The 20609-nt window shown below is 29.1% G+C and overlaps 2 protein-coding genes across 3 annotated transcripts in view; one reads left to right on the top strand and one right to left on the bottom strand.

Annotated features, from left to right (window-relative positions):
- Positions 1-1209: 1209 nt before the first annotated feature.
- On the top strand, positions 1210-7662 carry LOC135929790 (papilin-like). The gene is made up of 8 exons (XM_065466505.1): positions 1210-1552; positions 2341-2547; positions 3935-4058; positions 4822-4952; positions 5370-5490; positions 6265-6344; positions 6869-7045; positions 7221-7662. Exons 1-8 carry the CDS (start codon positions 1471-1473, stop codon positions 7481-7483), a joined length of 1185 nt encoding a protein of 394 aa, XP_065322577.1. The 5' UTR covers positions 1210-1470; the 3' UTR covers positions 7484-7662.
- An 853-nt stretch (positions 7663-8515) lies between these two features.
- Positions 8516-20609, bottom strand: part of LOC135930422 (E3 ubiquitin-protein ligase UBR2-like) — a 32833-nt gene continuing 20739 nt past the window's right edge. For both annotated transcript variants that reach the window (XM_065467215.1, XM_065467214.1), the window contains exons 27-41: positions 20351-20507; positions 19958-20137; positions 17311-17628; positions 16923-17038; positions 16215-16426; positions 15448-15680; positions 13868-14007; positions 13520-13617; positions 12972-13284; positions 12304-12484; positions 11536-11675; positions 11016-11268; positions 9886-10359; positions 9330-9431; positions 8516-9085 (exon numbers count right to left, since the gene is read on the bottom strand). In XM_065467215.1, the coding sequence (XP_065323287.1) occupies positions 8944-9085; positions 9330-9431; positions 9886-10359; positions 11016-11268; positions 11536-11675; positions 12304-12484; positions 12972-13284; positions 13520-13617; positions 13868-14007; positions 15448-15680; positions 16215-16426; positions 16923-17038; positions 17311-17628; positions 19958-20137; positions 20351-20507 (3059 nt within the window). In that variant the 3' untranslated portion in view covers positions 8516-8943. The remainder of the gene's footprint in view (positions 9086-9329; positions 9432-9885; positions 10360-11015; positions 11269-11535; positions 11676-12303; positions 12485-12971; positions 13285-13519; positions 13618-13867; positions 14008-15447; positions 15681-16214; positions 16427-16922; positions 17039-17310; positions 17629-19957; positions 20138-20350; positions 20508-20609) is intronic.

Here is a 20609-nt window from a genome sequence, read left to right as displayed (position 1 = left end):
GCCCAATTTTTCAAGTTTTGTCAGGCCCAAAATTTCTCTTAAAAAATTTGTCCTGCCCGGCCTGACCCCGAACAAAATTTCTTTTTATTTGTCCGGAAAAGCCTGACCCGAGATAAAAATTATTAGTCAGCCCAGCCCCAATTTAAATATAGAAAAGTTTAATTTTTTCTTTTATAATGACCATAAAACGTAATGATATCATATTTAAAAATTAAGAACCCGGCCATTAAATTTTTAAAAAAATATTAGGCACAACCCGAGCCCTAATCAAAATAATTTTTAAAAATAGACTCGGCCCGTTTTTACAGATCGCTAATGTGAACCTAGTTCTTTAAAGAAGATTAAAGCACGGCAACCAAAATGTGACTAATGTAGATGAGATTATAGGCATCAAAATATGTTAATTAGATATTTTCGAATATTTATTTATTTTTAGGCAGCTCTTTGATTCAAAGAGTTTGTTAACATTTAAAGGGGCTAGGGGATCGATAAACCCGTCCAAACCCGGCCCATTAAAAAAATTTAAACCAGGTCAGCTTGAAAAAATAATATTAGGCAACAATTTCTTATAGCGTTTCACAGTTGCATTATTATTTTTTTTGAGTTTAAAAAATTAATGATTTTAAAATTCAATTTTTTGAAAATTATAATTATGAATATGATTATGTATAGAAAAATAAATTTGATCAATGAATGATCCTTATCAAAATCAATACATAAAAAAATAGTTTTTTTTAAATTTATTTTTATGTTATCTAAAAATTAATAATATATTTTTAGCCATTAATAGAAGCAGCTGTATGGCAAAAAAAAATCCTAGTTGAGGGGAAGGAACACGAATAATGCAATATTTAATTTCTTCACCGATACAAGAAATTATACCAAAAAAAAATTATAAGATTTATTATTTATCAGAATTCTGTTTTACTTTTACAATATTAAACATAATCTAAAATAATCAAAATCAAAATATAAAAATTATACATATAAAAATGTGTTTTTTAAATAAATTTTTTTTATACAATCCCTTTTCCATTTCGTTAATAATAAATTGGTTTTATTTTTATTAGAATTTTTCCCATCATATTGATATAACAAAAATAATACATATTATAAACCGAAGATCTTTTCTTTATTATCAAAAAAATATATAATATTTATAAATTTTACCATTATATTTTAAAAAAAAATCAATCAATCAATTTTCTAAGGGAAGAAGAGGCGTTTTATTCCTACAATAAAAAATCTTTTTCCAGTGTACAATTCATTTTTTGTTGTAATTCACACAAAATAATCTGAAAATAGTCTCAAGATTAAATTTTTTTTTTCTTTCATTCCAAAATGCTTATTACTTTTATAAACAAAAAAATACATCCGAATCATATAACTTTGTAACATCACCGATATCCGATTTCTTCTCAAAATTACATTTGTATTATTTTGAAAAATAAAATAAATTCCAATTCTAAAATGGGAAGAATTGTAAAATTATTCGTATCTCTTCTATGGCTATGGGCATATACCCTCATATCCTCAGCGGAACTTAGACCTCGTGAGTATATAAATCAAACTTTCAATCAATAATTTTTTTTTAACAAGGCCACCTCAATCAGTTCCAGATGTACCATTTGCACGGCCCGGATTGGCCGGGCGCCTGCATATATAAATTAAAATACGGCTAGATCTCTGACCTCAATTTCAAGTCATGGGTCGCTGCCCCCCCCCTTTCACATCGGTGACTAAGTTAAAAAAAAATGTTCCAATTATAAAATAAATTTTATAAAATGAAAACGAAGGAACCCGTTGTTCTTATAAGTCGGCCCGAGGCCAGTCTAAAAAAAAATAAGGTGGGCAGACTTTTAAAAAAAATGACAAAAAGTACTAAAAATATAAAATCATATCGGTTTTACTTTTGTTAAAATGAAGAGATAAGAATAGTCATAATACCCCTACCTCCTCTTGTCTTAGGAGTGTCTGACTCAGTGTTGTTAAATGGCTCAATTTGAGCCGATTTTCAATATGGCTAACTTTTTAGCCAAAAATCTTCAGGCTTGCGTAATATTTTTCTGGTAAAAATATTAAGGTAGCCATTTTTAAAAATCAGCCTAAATTGAGCCGTTTAACAAAACTAGCTCATTTATTCTCAAAGACTGTGGCGTCCCCTTCCTCTATCGCCAATTATTATTATTATTTTTTTATTATAAATTTCATTTGTAAAAGATCAAATTATCTTTTTTATAACGAATTTCATGGAGATAAATTTCGAGAAATAATCACATCCTTTAAATTTATCGCCCAAAACACATTTCCTCAACCATCATTATTTTATATACTATCAAGAAAATAGGCTATGTTATTTACCCAAAGATATGGGTAGGTGCCGAAATTTTACGGTCAAATGGTATTATGACAAAGAGGCCGCTATTTGCAACCGATTTTGGTACGGGGGGTGCGAAGGCAATCAAAACATATTTGAAAATCAGGAAGAATGCCAAACGACTTGTATAATGAGCCAGGTGGCCGCAGAAGGCTCCATAATTGATATAAGTTTGTATTTGTTTTTAAATATAATTCATTTTATATATTTTTTTTTAAACATATTATTTTATAGACTTGTTTAAGAAGGGTTAAAATGTAATACCGGTCTCAGGTTGTCGTTTGATGGCAGGAGTTATTAAAAAAAATGATATAGCTGTTAATAATTGGATAGATATTACTATTTTATAGTATGAGATTCTGCCTACTAACTAGAGCGTTCAATGTTAAATTTCAAAATTGCTAGTTTTACAAGCGATAAATAATATTGCTCAAAATATTTTATAAATTTTTTAAAAAGTAACAAAATGTCGGTTGGTAAATAGACATTTTTTAAATTGTGCGTATGATCCCTACAAAATTTTAAAATCGCTCTTTTTGTAATGATCATCGCTCAATAAATTTACATTTTTTTTCATACGTTTATTTATAAACCCCCCCCTCCCCCCAAGAAAAAGAGGGCGGTTTTGAAATTTAAACATTGAACTAGAAGGCTCCAAGTTAAACACAATGATAGGCTATGCATGAACCAAATGTTTATATAAAAATGTAATTTTGAAGACAGTTGCATCTATTTTTGTTTTATTTATAATATATTCATATTATTTTTTCTGTTGGTGTACCTACTTAATCAAATCATCATATGGTTGATGTAAGGTCGATAAAAGATTAACTTCACTAATAAGAGGTATTCTATGCATTTCAATTCTAACCTAATATTGAAATTTTATATGTTTATTTACTGTGATTTTTAGTTATATTGAAATGCGAATAAAGTTATGATAATATATGTTTTTTTAAATACTTTAAAAAATATCAGCGTGAAATTATCTAAATACAAAAATGAGGTATCTATATTTAGATATTCCTTTATAAAAGTATCAGTATCTTTTATTGTCTTAAGATATATTTTTATATTTATTTAACGCTTTTTTATATTAAAAATAAAATATTTGAAAGCAAAATTCATTTTATTTCATATGAGCATATAATTTAAATTCCTCATAAAAAATATATACATTTTTAATTTTATAGATATTCCGCTGACTTTTAATCAAATGATAATTTAATGTAAAAGAATTTTTTTTAAAAATAAATGCTCGTTTAAAATGATAATCTGTTAGAAAGAACTATTAGGAGTATTAATATTTTTTTTATATGATTTTTAAATTGAACGAGAACAAAATATAAAAATGTTGTTTACGTATTTTGTGCTTTCATAATTAGGGTTTCTGATAGACAAAATATTTTTTTCAGGAACGCCTTCCGAATCCGAAATATGGAACTGAAACATATTTTTTTGCCGGATTAGCAACGGAACGCAAAAATGCCTGTTCTTGTTCCTTGATTAAAACTTTACAAATATTTTATTTCTGAGTTATGGTTTTTTATTATTAAGATCCCTGTTTGCAAAATCAGGATGCCGGACCTTGCTCCAATTATACGCTTAAATGGCACTACAATCAAGTGAATCAAAGATGTCGTCAATTTTATTATGGGGGATGTGTTGGGAACAAGAATAAGTTTTAAAAATAATTTTTTTTGAAAAAGATATGCGAAAATTTGATTTAATTCAATTCTACAATTTTATTCTCTGGTTATATTCGGATGTTTGAGTAGCGGAGGTCGGCACAGCCCAGCCCAAAACAATTTTCAGCTCGGAACAACTTATTCAATATTTATTTTACGGGTCGTGGAAGTTTGACAAATTAAACTTAAAATTGGGCAGATTTATGTTCCGTTGGTGCAAGTAGTAGAAAATTGTTTTGTAGGCTGGTCAAAAAATTTACCCACCTCAAAATATTTCACTGGTCGGTTCGGCTCTGCCATCCTCTATTGAGTTGTAAAAAAACACTAGACATTATGTAAGGCTTTGTCCCCTGAAAGATTTCTAATAATTGATAGCTACTAATGTAATGTAAAATGGTAGTACAATAGCCTAGTATTCTATACTAAGCTGACTTATAATAATACTCGACAAACAGATAATTATTATCTCACTTATTCGGACCATTCTTATGCATTCCATTCTCATATTTACCAATATATATTAAAAATGAATATAATTATATATATCAGAGACCTACAGAGATATCATTTGTACGGCCCTTCGGTTTTTTTTTTGAAAAAATTTTTTCCGCCAGGAATGAGTTTCATATTTTCAAGTCTGGCCCGGCCTGCGTAATAAATTCCTAACCTAATTCTAGCGCCAAAAAAAAACTCGATAAATTAAAACAATACAAGGTTTGACACTTAATTTATAAAATCTTGTTTTTTTCGGAAAAGCTTTGATAATGAATACGAATGTCAAAGGGCCTGTATTCAAATTAAACAAGACGTTGGACATCATACACCTGTCATAGGACCACCCCCACCAAAAGTCACGCAAGCTCCAACTGTAGAAATGGATAGTTTTGGTTAGTTAGTTCATACATTTTATAAGTAAGCAGGGATTATTTGAAACAACATGCCTAGATTACCACCCCCTTCCCATATTTTTCACTACCTACTCTGTTATTAGGTCTAACTTTTGAAAGATATATGGAAGCAAAAGTCCCCTAACGCCTACCCCAATTGTTTATGTAAGAACTGTAGTAAATAGTTCATGTTTAGAGTTAGATATCATTTTAATATTATCCTACCATATAGACAAACTATCTTATAATTTATAAACATCAGATATTTTTATAGATATCTGTTGTTTTAGAGTTAAGAAGAACTTTTTTTTCATTCTAGTTATTTTTTAAATTCCAATCCTAGATCCATTAGAATATTCGCACTTCTGAAACGCAATAAAATAAACTATTATATATTTATTTAATTATGAACAAAAGTATGTGATCTCAAAACGGAAGCAGGCCCATGCAGAGACTTTTCCATCAAATGGACCTTCGATTCAGGAACAGAATCCTGCCGCAGATTTTATTATGGTGGTTGTAAAGGCAATGACAATCGGTAACCCCATTTTAATTCAGGAAAATCTGTCTAATTTAAGCTTCATATACTTCTTTCGATCTAAGAAATTGTCTAATGTCGATAAAGATGTAGTATAATGTTCAAATTAATGTATGCATCATAAAAAGGCGAAATGATATAGACAAGGGTTTGAAAAAAAAAATCTTTGAGCAAATCTTTTTTTTATGCATGAAAATTGCAAGAGACTTTACAAAAGATTTTGTCATTTTTAGGTAAATTTTGATCAAAAACTCTTCTTAAAAAAAGACTTCAAAGATTTTTTTTCAAACTCTGGATATTTAGCTATTTCATATTTTATCTTCTCAAAAAAAAATTTATTTTCAACTAATGCTTCATTTATAGTAAACGTGTTTTGTTAATGCGCGGCGGTATTTAACGCAATCGAAATTACAGCTGATTCCTCACCGCGACAATAATATTTGAAATATATGTTGCTACATAAGTTTTTCAAATTAAATCATAACTTTTTCATTTCGTTCCATATGTATAAGTTATATTGGCTTGATTTTGTAAAACGCAGGGTTAAATACCACACCGCTTGAACATTACGCGTTGACTACAAACGAGGCATAAGTTTTTTAAAATTAATTAAATGAATCTTTAGAATGAATAAATAACTCTAAGTTATCATAATTAGAAATAAAGGTGGAGAAAAATTAGGAAGAAAGCAAAATGATTTTCTTTTAATTAAAAACCCTAAAAATTTATATTTAGTTTTGATTGTCCTTCTGTTCTATAAAAAAAATTCTTAAGATTTGATACAGAAGAACACTGCAAAAATGCTTGCTCCTTGCCAATTAAATATGTGCAAAGAAGACAAGAACAGGAAAATGGTATATCATATATCGAAATTCCTTTCTTAAAATTTCCATCTTTAAAATATGAGGCAGTTAAAAACAAACAAAAAAAATTATGTCAACAATTAATAGGCATGGACAGATTTTCCTTAGGGGGGGGGGGTTTACCTAAGACAAATGTTATTGGAGCGGGCTACGTTTTTTTTAGAGAGGATATAGCATAATTTTTTTTAAATTATATAAAGATAGTGATTTCGAAAACATGCATAAATATCATGGAAAATTTTATTGCCGAACTTCTAATATTCACTATCGGAACTTCGCTTTATAATATTTTACCAACAAATTAATTAAGTATTTAGTTGGTATGTTACTTTTTGTTAACTCTTGTGGTTGATATTTAAAGGAAGACTTATATAAACTCAATAAGGGGGAATCCCTAACTTGAACTACACTTTTGCCTTGAAATAAATTTGGATAATATTGTTAGACATTTATATAATCAAATAATTTTAATAAATATTATGGTTCTCTCTTGATATATCTTACCTTTAATAAAGTGGTCTGTAACCTTGCTTTAAAATCTGGGACTTGCAACGAAGTTCACTTAAGGTATTATTACAACAGTTATCGTCAAAAATGCCAGGCTTTCAAGTACACCGGGTGTGATAAAAACGAAAATCATTTCTTATCCAGAGTAGAATGTGAACGTAAGTGTGGAACCTTCAAAGATCAAGGTATTAAAATCTAAAAATATTAGATAAGTGTCAGGCAAATTCAACTAAATAAACAATAACGTGGCAAATCCCAAAATATTTTTAAATATAAAATTGTATATCGTAGTTAGAGATTGAGCTCGAAAATAAGTTTAAAATATTATGGATTTTTATAAATATTCTTAATTATATTCAGATGTTTGCCAAATGTCATCTGACCCAGGAAAATGTCATTTATCTATGGAGATGTGGTACTATGAGAGAAATGTCAAAGATTGCAAAAAATTTTATTTTACTGGATGTCATGGTAACGGAAACATATTTTTTAGCCAAAAAGAATGCTTAGAGTATTGCAATCCTACCCTAAGCTCTGAAATCAAAGGAGAGATGAACGATAACAAAACTAACCAAGGAATAGAGGAAAACTACATCAAACGCAAACGCGAAATCCGATTTTAGATATCATACCATATGAAACAAATATATATTTTGTAACTCAAATTCCAATCCCAATTCAAGTCAAAATATATATTCTTTAAAATATTCTCCCTTTTGTATTTGTAAAATCTAAGAAACAAACCCGAAAATACTTTGTGTTTGTAACAAGCTAATTTCTAACTTTTTAGATATTATATTAAAACGACCTTTATAATCACTTTAATAAAAAAAAAATTTTAATAATATTTTATTTTCAAATGTTTTTAGATAATCATTTTTTAAGGGTTAAATGAATTATGATTTAACTAATAAATTTAAAATGTTTTAAAAACAATTTTTTGGCCCTTTATAACTCAGGTGATGTGATGATGTTGCGGGCCTGTAAGCTTTAATAATGAAGAAGGCTAATTTTTTTGATTTATGGGCCTGTAAAAAATTTGAAATCTATTGCAGCGCTATTGGTTGTTGCGCAACTGAGCTAAATAATTTCTGGCCAGACAATTTAAGAATCTGACAAATGAGTTCTTTTCTTACTAGTGATGAAAAATAGACAGTTTTTTAATTTATTACTATTACAATCCTCATGGAAAATGTATTTTACCAATATCTGAAGGCAAAATTTTCGATATCACCATCATTTTTATAACTCACTTATTTTGTAAGAATGTGTTTATTTAAAAAAATAATTTTTTTTATTATTTTCTTAGTGCGTAAAAATTAAGTTATAAATTTTTAAGTATGTTTTGTCTCCAGTTTAGTTCTTACCAATACCAATTACAAAAAAATATTAAATCAAACATCGGACACATTTTTTATTATATATATATTTTTTTCCACTCTTATAAAATCTTCAATTTATTTTACATAATGCATATTTAATTTAAATTTTTTTATCTGAGAGCGATAAAAAATTTAATTTAGATATATCTAAAAATATAACGAAAATAATATATATTACATAAAATTCAATAAGTTTGAGAAAAAAAATGCTTTTTAAAAATAAAATTGTTAAAACTTAATGGTACCATCAAATAATTTAGGTATATATATTATAAAATATGCCCAGGTTTTTAGTTAATTAACATAGAATCATAATTATTGTAAAAAAAATTAACTAAATCTTTGTTGCAAAAATCATTCTTTATAATCCATAATTTAAAGGCGCGTTTTATACCTTCTCATTTAATCCAGCATAAATATTTTTATTTGAAATTTATACATAAAAAAATACAATTTGCCCTAATTTTTGGACAGATAAAATTAATTATCAATTCAAGGAGACATACCGTGCAATTGAATATGAATAAATAACAAATATAAATATTTTTTATTTAAATTTTATCTTAAGACATTCCAAAAAATTTAATTAAGACATAAATAGGTTGTTTTTTTTAACTAGAGAAAAATAATTCGCTTTCACCCTCCAAAGTTTTTATGAAAATATACGCAAAAGAATGGGTATGACCGAAATTTCTTTTTTTTTATAAATGCTGCCAATCGATAGACAAAAGATTTGGATTGGCTTCTAAGGAACGGGCTATTTTATCGGGTATTGAATTGCTGAGCCAAATCTTTTGTAAATTTTCGTAACGCTCCGGACATAAAAACAAAGGATTCCCGCGTCTTTTAAATAAAAAATAATGTTTACATTGTTACAAAAAAAATATACTATCCCCACCCCCTTCAAAAAGTGTTTTCCAATATTCATAAAATAAATTTTATCATTAGTAAAATAGTATTTTTTTTCTCTGCCTTAACTCTACCGGAACTCGGTCAGGCTGGTTAGTTTGAATCTTCTTATCCCTTTTTATCCACGGCCTTCTCTCAATATTTGATTTTTTTTATCGAATTTTAGTATAAATAAAACCTCAATCCCTGATCAGTTTCACCATATGCGTCGATGTATGGAGATGGATAGAAGGTGCCCTTTGTTCGTCCGCTCAGAAATAGTATTTGACATTCCCTGATTCTACGAGAAGGATACAACATTTAAAAAAAAACAATTTCGCAATTACATTCCAAAGAATTGTATACAAAATTTCAAGGTGAGTTCAAACGAATTTTTTTTATACTACTAATTCTCTATCAATCCCAGAAATGTTCAAAAAGTAAAATTAAAATTATGATTACGAAAGAGGAAAAACGTTAAAAAATATTTAATAAAAATGCGTTAATTGTGCGAATAATTGAGCGTTTGAATTTCGTTGTGCAAAACGTAAATAATGCATTTCAAATGGTATAATGCAAATTAATCAAAATTTATATACATTAATAAAAACGAAAACTGGTTTTCTTTAGGTAGCAGTAGCACTATAAAGAATATTATAAGAAGAAAAATCTTGGTCATCATTTTTTTTTCTTTCTTCAAACTTTCAAATAATAAGCATAACATATTTTTAAAAAAGGAAGAAAAAAAATGATACCTCAAAAATATCCCGGTTCCAGCTCCGCATCGATAAGCATGGGCAGCGCAGGCTCCCACAGCTCCACCTCCGTCTCTTTCCACTCTAGACTCCCTTTCCCTAATTACAACCACACCTCTAGTATTTCCCCTTCTAGGAACATCTCTTGTTCTTTCTCCTCTCTCCTCCTCCGGAATTTCATTATCATCGGGATTCAAATTATCACCTAAAATGATACCTCCTAAATTGTCATAATTTGTTTGCTCCCCTCTTTCGAGAACGCCTATATCCGTTTGGCAGCAATAGCTCTGGGAACAAAGCACGGTTCCGCACACGAGGCAAAGCGTGGGAGCTCGAGAAGAATTGGGAGATGCCATTTTAGGTGATTTGTCGGCCGATGCGGAGGCATTAGGGCATACAAAATTCGCCGCGGAAAATATAAGGTCGGCATAATCGTGGGGAAGGCGGATCAAGGACGGGGTTTTTAGAGGATAACTATTTATTATTTTATTTTAAAATGTTTAATTAAGAAGTGGACAAAATAAAGGGCTCGTGACTTTCATTATATTTATTATTAAAGTAGATAATATTCTAGATAGGGCCATAACTAGGGGCGGGGGCCTGGGTATCTCAGCAAAATCCTTGGTTTTTAAAAATAATCAAAATTCAGTTTCAAAAAAATGAACGTACGAACTAATCTTTATTGGTCTAAATTTATCATAATATATATATATATATATCCTTTACCGTTTATTATAATAAATAAATACTGTTATAAGATTCTATTTCTAATAAAATTTGTGATTCTTAAGAGTTTTTTTAAACTTAATATAGATATAGACTATACAAAAAAGCCCCCAGTTCTTTTGTAAAAAAAAATTGTTTATGACCCTCCCATTTGAATATGTTTAATTGCAGTTTGAAATGCCTTACAAAATAAAAAAATATTCAAAGGTTTTTATGAGAATGAGCAGGATATCCAAATTTTCTACTGTAAAATCATGATACTTAAATTTTGTGATATTCAAAGATTTTCTGCCCAAAATCTTACATTTTTTCAAATTCAGCTTAGTCTTTTGTCTTATTAGATTAAATATAAGGGGAAAAAAATTAAGTAAACGTTTAAATTTAAAAAAAAAAGCTTATTAAACTTTATAACGAAATTGGAAGATTTTTCTCCATCTCTCCTCTTGGCTAATAAGTCAATTTTATCACTAAGTTCTGCATTTTTGCGACTTTCAGAAGAGAACAAGGCCGTTATTTTAGGGTGTTTAAGCCAGACGGATTTTATGAGATCGGTTATTCGGTAACTACCGGATTGAAATAGTATCTGGAAAGAAGTCGGGATATCTAAGTAGTCGCACAGGGCTTCGAAATAACTCGGTGAAGTGTTGCTAACTGGTTCTGGATAGCAAATAAAATCAAAAAAATAATCATTCGTAAAAAGAGTATAATACAAATAAAAAACATTAAAAAATTATATTTGAATAGAATAATTTTATTCCTATCAAAAAAAAATGCAATTGCATTTTAAATTGGTAATTAAATTGGACGAGGAACAAACGATTTTTACTAGTGAAAAAATGGGAAGATATTTAGTTGAGTTTGAAAAAGAATCATCGTCAAAGAGTTGAAACATGTTCAAAAAAAATTATTTTTTTTATATAAAACCATTTTGCAATACACCACCGGGAAAAGGTATGTCCGTGAGAAAGTGAAAAAATATTGCGCTGCACCTCAAAAAGGGAATCAGCGATATTTTAAGATGCCGCAGTAAACGTATTTCTTTAAGCTCTTCATTATCGGCACATCTGTTTTTAAAAAAAATGAATTATGTAAACTAAATTGTCATTACTTAAAATAACATTTAAAGCACGAAGTGCCAAAACCAAATCTTTGAAGATCAAATAAATTGAAGGTTTTTGTGTAAAAAAAATTTGGGGCAATAAACATCTTTGAAGATTTTTGAACTTTGTGCAAATGTTAAACCCTGATAATCATAGCCATTCTGTATAACATCTAACGCTGGGTCTTTTGCCAACACATATTTATGAAGAGATTGGAGCTTATATAATGAAAGTTAAATGGTTTCTTATTTTAACTCTTTACATGGACCTGAATATGCAAATGACCAAGTACGAAATTGTGAATAGCAATTAGAGAGAAGAATGATATTTAAAATAAACACAGTTTTTGATCCAGTCCTTTTATTATGGGCCGATCGCGGTTTTTGCCCATCAGTATTGGGCATCCTCATTTCTATATTATAAGACTAAATAAAAGCTATATGTGGAGTAGTCAAGTACTCTACGAAAGTTTTTGCTTCTGTCTATTATATTTTAAAGTTAAAAATTAATTTTGAAGCAAAGAGAAGGTATCAAAAAAAATCTTAAATGTAAAAAAATATGGGGGGGGGGGGGGGGGGTTCTTTTAATAAACTCGTATTCTTGTCCAGAGGCAATTTTCTTGATTTGAACCCAAAGTTGGTGGATAAAATGGGCTTCTTTTGTAGAATTTTCGTCACTCATATGGTCATCGTCGTTTACATTGATAGATTCATCTTTGACGGTGTCTACTTCGATTTCCATTTCTTCTTCCACAACTGAATGAGATTCTTTTTCTTAAGATTTTAATGATATTATTATGTTTATTATAATATATATATATATATTTATATATAAACATTAACAATACATTTTTTTTCTGTATCAAAAAAATTATTCGCAAAAAAAAATAATACTCTAAATTTATAAGTACGCAATTCTTTTTTTTTCAAAAAAATATATTGATTATAGCATTTTTTCAGTTTAGAAAATAATTATTTTTATTGGCCCAGCCCGGAAATATATTGAGGACAATTTGTCCGACTCGGTCCGAAATTTTTCCCCACCCACGGTTAGAACTTTAGGCCAGAATTTTATTGGTCGGAGCCTAAAGTCAGTTAATTTTAAAAAAATAGAAATGTATTGGAATATTTCAACTTCTTTCCAAAAAAAGATAGATAAATAAAAAATAGTAAATTAACAATTAAATTTCCAACTAACCTTTTGAAAAACTCCACATAAACGACTCAGGTAATCAAAGATGCCATAAAAAAATGGAACTACCCCAAAATACAGTTTTGGATGTGGAAGGAACGTCTGAATAATCGCTTTCCGCAGTAAAAACATTGTCCTTATTTATTATTATTCCATCGTTATTTGGCTTAAATTGATCGGTTACAGTAACGTTCGAATCTGACGTGATTCCCTCTGATGTGCCGATTGATTTGAGTCGATAAACCAATAGAATCTGAACCACTTGAGCTATGTAGAGTAGTTTGAGGAAGAAATGATCTGATAAATCGGCTTGGCACGTAATATCCTCGCTGCAATCATCCTTTTCCGCAAATATGCTGTGACAGGATAGGCATATCTTAACCTACCGCATTATATATATCACATGTTATCATTTAATAAGTGATAGTATAGGACGAAACCAGAGTTGTTTCTTAAATTCAAAGCACAATATAAAATTAATTATAAAAGTTTCTTAAATTCCAAAATTTGAAAAGGATAAATTTTCTATAATCAAGAAGGTTTAAACTATTTCGTATAATATTATTATTATATTTTATATTTAAAAAAAAACAATTCATTTATATATATTTTTTTACCAGGAATGAAAACATATCCGAATCTAACAGAAACGAGTAATTTTGATGGGCTTTGTCGACAGGATCTTGATCATTGCAAGGAGGCAAATTAGTATTATCTGTGATTTATGGGCAGGGAAAAAAAAATTAAACTTAATTTATAATTAACCCTATGCCCAAAGTTTCTTTTTTCTTAAACTTTCGTTAGCTTTTTTACTTTTATGTAATAGTTTTAGGGTTACTGTTATGAAAAAGTCAACGAAAATTAATAAAAATAGCCTTTAGACACAGGGTAAATTTCATAAAATTAAAAAATAATTTAAATAATTTCAAGACAATTTTTTTTTAAATGAATATTAATAAAGTAACCTTCTAGGGTATCTTTGTCGCACGACGGCGAAACATGGGGCAAAGTAAAAATGGTTTTGCAAAAGGTCAGGGCGTGGTGTTTCACGAGCTGTCTTTTAACGCATTTTGAAGTAAAAGTCTTGGTGTAGCGGACTAATAATCTGAGTATAAATTGATTAAGATATGGCAAATTTTTAATAAGTCTGAATAAAAACATATGATTAACTCCCGAGCAGTATAAACTCCCCAAGGTTATTATTAGTTAATAAAATAATAACCTATTTTGATTATACATAATTGTAAAATCACAAGGAATAAATTCATTAAAAAATTATCTAGTAAATTTAATTGAGATTAATTGGGTGTTAAATATTCTATCCCCCATTTGTAAGCATCAATAAGATGTTCTTTTTTGAATGGATGAATTTAACCATTACAAAAATCGCATCAGGTGGTTAGATACAAGTTCTCCTTCATGGAATGCCCAATTCCAGAGACCTGGCCATAACCCGTATATATTTTATAAAGTAAAACCGAGCCGGATCGATTTTTTTTCATCCGAAAAAAATAACTTTAATATAAACCTAGACCAGCCCATATTTTAAAAATTGTAAGAATGATATATCACATTCATTCATTTCTCATATTCTAATTATCATTTCAGAACTATTTAGCTTTTATTAGAAAATACTTAACTAATTAATATAAGAAAAGTAAAAATTTTGTAACTTATTCATCAGTTATAATAATTACTCAAATATCACATAATTTTTTTGTCCTTATATACTCTTGTATAACTAAATAAATAAAAAATTCATTAATTTAAAGAGATTAATTTATAATTTTTATTTTTAATCAAAAATTACTTAAGTTATAAGAAAGGAAGTTACAATTTTATTCCACTTAGCATAGGGCTGTTAGTCACAATTTAAAAAAAACGTAATATATTATAGAAAAAAATATATTTAATAAACATTTTAAAATTTTTTAGGATGTTTTAACTATAGCACCCGTAAGAGAAAGCTTTCGATTTTCATCAAAATAATTTTAAATACATTTTTTGAGAACCACTTAAATTTTAAAATTAAATAAATTCTTAATCATTATATTTTACTAAGCATGAAGATATCCTTTTTAGTAAATAAATCATGTTTATATACAATTTAATTATTATTTTCATTAAGATTAGTCAAGAAATAAATAAGATCGAGAGAAAGGTGACGTATAGATAGAAATTCTAAAATCCATAAACTAGTACTCCAAAATATTCTAAGATTTAAAATTTAGGATACATTTCATTTTGTATTTGATACCATAACTAAATCATAATAACATTTTATGATTTTTTTAAATTTGCCAATTTTAAATATAAAAAAAGGGAGAAGATAAAGGTAAATAAAAATGAACTAATTTAGATAATTAAAACCGATTAATTAATGAAAAGTCCTATTTATATATATTTTTTTAAATGTTCACGCCCAATAATACGAGTGAGGGGAAATGGTACTCTTGTGATACCATTTAATTGTATTTTGTTTTAAGACAGATAAACTAGAAACTTTATCTCCCTTGAAGGGACTAGAAGAAAATAAAAGGCGAACCTCAAACATTCGCCATATCTGTCAGGTATTCTCTGTTCAGCTAAAACCTTCGAATCGTTTTGCTTAAGTTGGGCACCGGTAGAAGAATCGGAAGGATTGCAGAGGGAGGACAATGATATATTGCCATAGGAGAGCAAGAGAGAGTCGAAGCCGGCTATCGTGAAGGAGCAACAATACCAAGCCATGAGAGGAATACGATCGTTATCTTCATAGGGGTCTAAGTCTAGGCTAACCTTTTTTTAAAAAATTACAATAATTCCGATATGATGATTTAGACATTCAAAAGTAATAACATTATTTTTGTCTACATATTTCCTCATGTTTTTTCTAACCATTGATTGGTAAACATTATTAGAGGGGTATATAATTTTGGTATTTTCAGTATCCTCCCATTTTATTCTGAACTACTTTATATAATGTGAAAGATATATAAGCGTATTTTTAAATAAGGTTAAATGGATATCACCTTACCAGAGAACCACTGGGCTATTCCCACTTCACTCAAAATCTATTAATATTCTATATACGTGTATATAAAAACAACAATTTTCATACCCCCATTTATAATTTACAAACTTTCGTCAGATTCCTCCAAAAATTAATAAGATTATATATATATAATAACTTAAGTTTTCAAATAAAATAAGCTGATTAATTTTTTTTAAAATTATGTATTAATAAAAAGCTATTTTTAAAATCGGATACTCTTAATACGACCCTAACTCGCTAATAAATCAAAATTAAATTTTTTAAAAAAAAAAATTTACTGTGTAAATGGTCAAGCTAAATGTTTTAATCATGGTTAGGATGGAGACAGAAAAATCGTTCAGATCATCGTCACTTTCTTCGGAGGATTCTTTGTTAATCGGTTTCCCTGGCTCCAAAAGCGATTTAAACCGAGTTTTGCAGGGCAGTTCGGAGTCGGTGAAAAGTTTAAGAATTTGATCTATATCCCTGGTGCGCAAGAGGTATCTCCAATCTAGACAAATTATATGCATAATATCATTAGAATTCAATAATTTCGTAAAGTTCATTAATATATACATAAGCGTGGAATGTTTAGCCTTCATTGCAAATAATAGTAAAAAAAATTTATTTTATTAAGATATAGTTAATAAAGGTTTAGCATCTTAATCAGGAGGCGCAATCTATTTCTAAAAAAAAAATGGAGAATTTTTTCTTTCATCTTTTATTAATACATATATTTCTATGTAAATGTAATTTATTCAAAAATAATGCTATTTTCTGTTTTATTTCGTAAAGTAACAAAGTGAACAGGTAAGGCTTTACAAACACTTAGGGTGCGCGTCCAAAGTCAAAAAAATTTACAAAAATAAAATAGATTTTTGACGTTGGACGCGCGCCCTTAATTTTTTTTGTCTAACATATTAAAAAATAACTCGTATAACATTTTTTTTTCCTCAGTGTAATCAATTATAACTCGACCGTATGCATAAAATGAGAAATTAATTTACCGGTTTGCACTACCCAGCTTTCGTCTTCGGTTCGGTCGGATGTTAAAACCGACATTCGAACTATGGCGTTCATGACTTTCAGCCAGTATTCCATACTGATTTCGGGAAGATCATCGCTAATCCAAAATGTGAAGAGAAAATAAAAATTGGAATTGTAAAGGAAAACTTATAAGAAATAACAAATTAAGTAACGTACCATAACCATATATAAATTTTGTACTTTTAAATATTTTAAAATAAATAAAATTTCACAAACCGGTTCGTTTCTCTACTCTTTAAAATTTTTCTTTATGAATCGTAACGGTGTATAACGTTTAAAATTCTAAATATTGCCAACAATCATTTTTAAAAGAATTAAATTGCCCATATATAAATTTTTTTGTATCACCTCTGATAAGTCATGGTAATGTTCTTGGGGGCAATTGTAGGAGGAAGTATTGGCATGACTCCATTGCCGAGAGTATTGCAAAGCGGGCACAAATATTCCCCGCGTTCGACATCGTAAGTGGCGTGGTGAAAACGAAATCGGAGCGCGTGACGACGTTCTCTGGAAGACACTGCGTCATAAAATCGGTGCCAGCAACGCGCGTGCATCACGTGACCACATGCCCGAGCCACCGGACCCTTGGACATGGATACGGTATCGTCAAGAAAAGAGTTAGACGCCAAAACGTTTGAAGATTTGAAGCGTCTCAGTACGGTAGAGCTAGTATAGACAAAATTAAAAATATAACGATATCCCAGTTTTTGATAAAGTTATTCGAGGCTTAGGAGTCTGTAATGTAGTGAGATAAGAGGATGGGAGACGAAAGCATAATTGCATCTTTTTAAACCCAGATCATAAAAAAAGCATAGAATAATCATACACAATACGCTATTAATAGGAAATGTTCCTAAACAATTAAAAGCGGATACTAAGAAAGAAAGATCAGACCCATAATATACTTATAAAAAGCCTGGGATGCTCCTTTAATTGCCCATCTCATTGCTCGATTATCTGATGAATAGTTATAGTTGAGTTTTTTTTATGTTTTAGATTTTAATATTTGTTTATTAATAAAAAATGTCGATTTTTGTATCAACCCAATTGATATTTACTAGGATAGGCGAAAGATAGTTTTTACTTTCAATATATATTCCACAAAATACAATAATTTTTTCAGGTAAAAAAATTTCGAATACAAAAAAAATACATGTAAATATTTTTATTTATAAACAAATATATGATTAAAATCCGATACATATAAAAAAACCAACTATAACATTTCCATTCTACCCAGAGACCAAATTCACCCTTTTAACATAATTTTACTCATAAATATATATCAAAAAACTAAATACATATATATATTGAATCATAATATACTACCAAATTTTTTAAGTTGGTTCGTTGATCAGCTTCTCCTTCTACATATATATATTGAATCATAATATACTACCAAATTTTTTTAAGTTGGTTCGTTGATCAGCTTCTCCTTCATCTCATTTTGAAATGTCTCTGCTGTTTGAGGATCCTCACCCACATTGCCATTGTGAGCCCGCATCAACAACTACTGCCTCCGAATGATTCGAGTCATCGCGCAGTCAATCAATCCGAGACTAAATCTTTCGTGTTTTACATGGGGAGGACTGGGTCACAAATCCGTGGAGTGTCCAAGTGAAATAGTGCAGTCCCCAACGTAGATGATCAACGGACACGATAGGTGGCAGTAAAATGGCTCGCCCCGGAGAATCATGGCAGTCTTGCGCCCTGTGACAAGAGTACCAATGATGAGAATGACGGAAAGAGGAGAGATGGAGGTGATTCCTCAACAATGGACGAATTTGCGAATGGTTTCGAGGGGTAGGAGTCTGTGCGCTCGGCTCACATTGGGACTACTCAATGAGGATCTTCAAACAACAGAGACAATTCAGAATGAGATGGAATGGATACTGATCAACGAACCAACGTAAAAAAAATTTTGGAGAACTTATTTTTTATAAAATATATTTATAGATAAATAAATAGTTATTTAGTATATCATGATAAATATATGTATTTAATTTTTTTGATATATAAATAGAATATATTTTTTTGGAAATGATTGTTTTTAATATATATTTTTTTATTCGAAATTTTTTTATTTTAAAAGATTATTGTATGTTGTGGAATATATATTAAAAATAAAATTAAAGAAAATAAAAATTGTCTTTCGTCTTATGCTAACAAACTTTCGCTTAATGCTAAAACTAAACACTGACTTTTGTCCTATCCTAGTAAGTATCAATTAAGTTGATAATAGACTTCAAGAGGGCAACCCAAACCTATGAAAGGCTAAAATTAATCCTTAGTTCAAATCTCGGATTTGGGATTTATAATAGCTCTCCGCCTCCGTTGCGATGTTGTAACACCTGTTTGTGTTTATAGGAGTGACCTTATCACAGCAAAAAGCATACTTACTCTTTACATTTTATGTAAGGGAGCGCCATTCCCGAGTAGGATCAATCCTATCCTATTAAAAACGTTAAAAAAGGTCAACATTTATCCTATTGGGCTCATTGCCGATGATAATAAAAAAGACCTTGGTATAGCCCTCATATCTTTGGAAACCTGATATGGGATTCCTCGTATATAATTTTTAACAAAATTTAACCATAGAAATTGGAAAAAAAAATATTCAAAATTACAGAATATCCTAATCGACATTTCTTTTCTAGTGAGCCTTGGCAACGAAGTTCTTTCTATAATCAAAACTTTAAGAAGAAACATATTTTATGACACGGGTGAGTCATATAAAGGGTCAACAAGCAAAATATATGCCTTAGGGACTTTAATTATATCATCGTTCACGGGAATAGGCTAAATCATATTTTATATTTTTTTTCCCTTAGTTTTTATAAATTTTAGTTTTAAAAGAATTTATACTTTTTAAAAAAAAATAATGATGCTTTTTATAATCATTTATAGGTTTAATCAAAAAAACTTTTAGAGAAATATCTTCATTTTGTGTTACAAAATATAATATCGAAATCATAAAATAAAAATTAAAGAATACTTTTGAACGAATGCAGCCATGACGAGCGCTTCACTTGTTAGACTCAAAATTTGATCCTCTTGACATAGAATGCATGTGTAACATTTGTTTTCACTTTTCTCTTCAAGAAGGGGTTGAATGGAAGAATTCTTTTTATGAATCGCTAACATTTTCTGCCTTTCTTTCGAAAAGATTTTGAAGCTAAATGTGGGATAAAAAAGAGATTATTATTTTTTTAAATTTCAAAATGAAATTGTCATCCCCTCTTTCCCTCTCTATCACTTATATATAAGTTTTTATTTGACGATTATATGAATTATTGAACTAAGCGAAGGTGTATCTGTCGTTTTTTCCTAATTTTTTGCTAAGCGGTGGTTTAAGAAAGTGCATTTTAAACTATAGATAAATTAAAACCTTATGACTTTATTAGGTGCTTCGTTTTGTTCTTTCATCACGATATCCTCGGGGATAGTTATAATGGGTTCTGGCTCAGAGGCGAACATAACATCTATATTTTCTCCATAGTTAGAGAGAGGTATGACATCCTCGGTTGTTTTTGACGGGGTGTCCCCTAGGGTTTTAAAATTAATTTTATTATGGGGTTACTAATTGATACATATAAATATTTTTTAAAAATAGTTTCAAAAAAAAACATTGAAACAAGTTTGCTATA

The sequence above is a fragment of the Gordionus sp. m RMFG-2023 genome, chromosome 5 (genome assembly GCF_954871325.1).
Source record: "Gordionus sp. m RMFG-2023 chromosome 5, tfGorSpeb1-WG-v2, whole genome shotgun sequence".
NCBI lineage: Eukaryota > Metazoa > Nematomorpha > Gordioida > Chordodea > Parachordodidae > Gordionus > Gordionus sp. m RMFG-2023.
The sequence above is the reverse complement of the archived record's forward strand: the minus strand, read 5'-3'. Positions and strand labels throughout refer to the sequence as shown.